The 1,901-nt window shown below is 41.9% G+C and overlaps 2 protein-coding genes across 3 annotated transcripts in view; one reads left to right on the top strand and one right to left on the bottom strand.

Moving 5' to 3' along the window:
* Positions 1-1,901, bottom strand: part of TMEM117 (transmembrane protein 117) — a 432,755-nt gene that overhangs the window by 429,376 nt on the left and 1,478 nt on the right. The window lies entirely within an intron of this gene.
* Positions 1,144-1,901, top strand: part of TWF1 (twinfilin actin binding protein 1) — a 25,203-nt gene continuing 24,445 nt past the window's right edge. The window contains exon 1 of the mRNA XM_025208723.1: positions 1,144-1,150. Within this exon, the coding sequence (XP_025064508.1) occupies positions 1,144-1,150 (7 nt within the window). The remainder of the gene's footprint in view (positions 1,151-1,901) is intronic.

Genomic DNA, 1,901 nt, shown 5'->3' with positions numbered 1-1,901 from the left:
CTTGAAATGCGCTGGGTCCATAAGGATCCGCAGCGCTTAGAGATCTTCACACAGCATGAAGTCTCCTCCTCCCTTGTTCGTGGAGTCCTCCAACTTGGGCGGAAACCACTCAAGCCTCTTATACGGCTAGCAAGCCAATCACTAGCCGCCACGTGTGAATAATTTAGAACTGGCCAATAATGGGACTCGAATTAGCATACAAATGGTGGGAACTCTTTGCAACGAGCACCTCTATGCTGCAACAAAGAAATGCACCCTGCAAAGAAAGCTTCAAATTGGCGGGAAATTCTCCCCTGCACCGGGGTTCTCTTTTGCAGCAGAAAACTCCACCGTGCAAGGAAGCTGCAATTTAGCGGGGACAATTTAGCAGTGCCGAAGCACACACAAACAAAAATCACACCCTTTGGGTTGTGACACGAATAAAGCATTACAGACAGGTAGATTAAGGCTTTTATAATATTGGAATTATAGCATCAGTGACGCAACGTGTTACAGAGACGTAGTGTCAGCAGGCACAAACCATGACACTGCAGCTACACTGCTATAGTGATGCTCTTCCTCACCATAGCGTGTTGCTATGGCAACATAGCAGCTAAAAATAACTGTGAGCAGCCGGCATGGCTTCTAAAGGAAGTACTTCTTAAAAAAAGTACTAAATGATGGCACAGTAACAATGACGTCGTAGGGGCACATGTAGACGCACCCAGTACAAATTATAAGGACAAATGCTCAAGGACTTATACATGTGATTAGCTACGTAATGTAAATACTCCAACTTCATACAATCAAGCATGCATATAAATCTCTCCATGATCCAAGCCCAGCACCTCAAACCTGCTAACTGTTCTACTTTCAGCAAAAGTCAAGAGGTTTTCGGCAGCTGTGGATCCTTTCGCAGTGTTCTGGGACCTGGACCAAAGTGAGGACCTCAAGATATGGTCCCACTTAATCAATGCAACATTAAGTTTGGGATTTTAACATTGTTTCATACTGACTCACTCACTCAGCTGCCTATTCTCTGTTCTCCATCTGTAGCAGTATCTTTTTCAGAAACTGATGAATGGAAATTGATTAACATTTGGCATATAATATTTTCAATAGGAACCTTTGGTGCATATACAAACTGGGATCTGAATTGCAATAATGAATGGTAAGTCGATTACTTTTTACTGAAACAGTCACTTGCCTCTGTCAGCAGAATAGACAATAATGCCTGAACGGCAGAAATTAGGGAAACCTTTGTCCTGTGACTGGGACTACTGCTGACAGTACAACGATAAATAACATCTAGCTTTATATTGTCCCTTATCAGAAGACATCAATGCACTTCACAAAGGAGATTCATTGCATTATCTCCATATGTTAAAAACACAAATGAGGACACTCCTGAGATTCAGGCTCACACCAGGCTCTGACAACCAAGTCACTCTCTTGCATGGGAGGCCACTCTACCCAAAACTATTCTGCAGGCTTGTTGCTATAATTAAGAAGCATTGCACAACTGTTTTATTTCTCACAAAGGTCTGACTTTTGTGTAAGATGGATTTGGCCCAAGCCTCTACATGTCTTCAAAGGTCCAGGACACCTTACACATAACATATGTGCAGTATTGCCAACTCTCATGGTTTTTGGCATGGTTCTTAAAGTCTATGCCAAAACTATTCTGCAGGCTTGTTGCTATAATTAAGAAGCATTGCACAACTGTTTTATTTCTCACAAAGGTCTGACTTTTGTGTAAGATGGATTTGGCCCAAGCCTCTACATGTCTTCAAAGGTCCAGGACACCTTACACATAACATATGTGCAGTATTGCCAACTCTCATGGTTTTTGGCATGGTTCTTAAAGTCTATGCTTTGGGCATGTGAAAAACCTAGCTCTTTTATATATATATATATATATA

The sequence above is a fragment of the Alligator sinensis genome, unplaced genomic scaffold, assembly GCF_000455745.1.
Source record: "Alligator sinensis unplaced genomic scaffold, ASM45574v1 scaffold147_1, whole genome shotgun sequence".
In the NCBI taxonomy this organism is placed as follows: Eukaryota; Metazoa; Chordata; order Crocodylia; family Alligatoridae; genus Alligator; species Alligator sinensis.
Note: the sequence above shows the minus strand (reverse complement) of the source record. Positions and strands in the feature narration are given on the sequence as shown.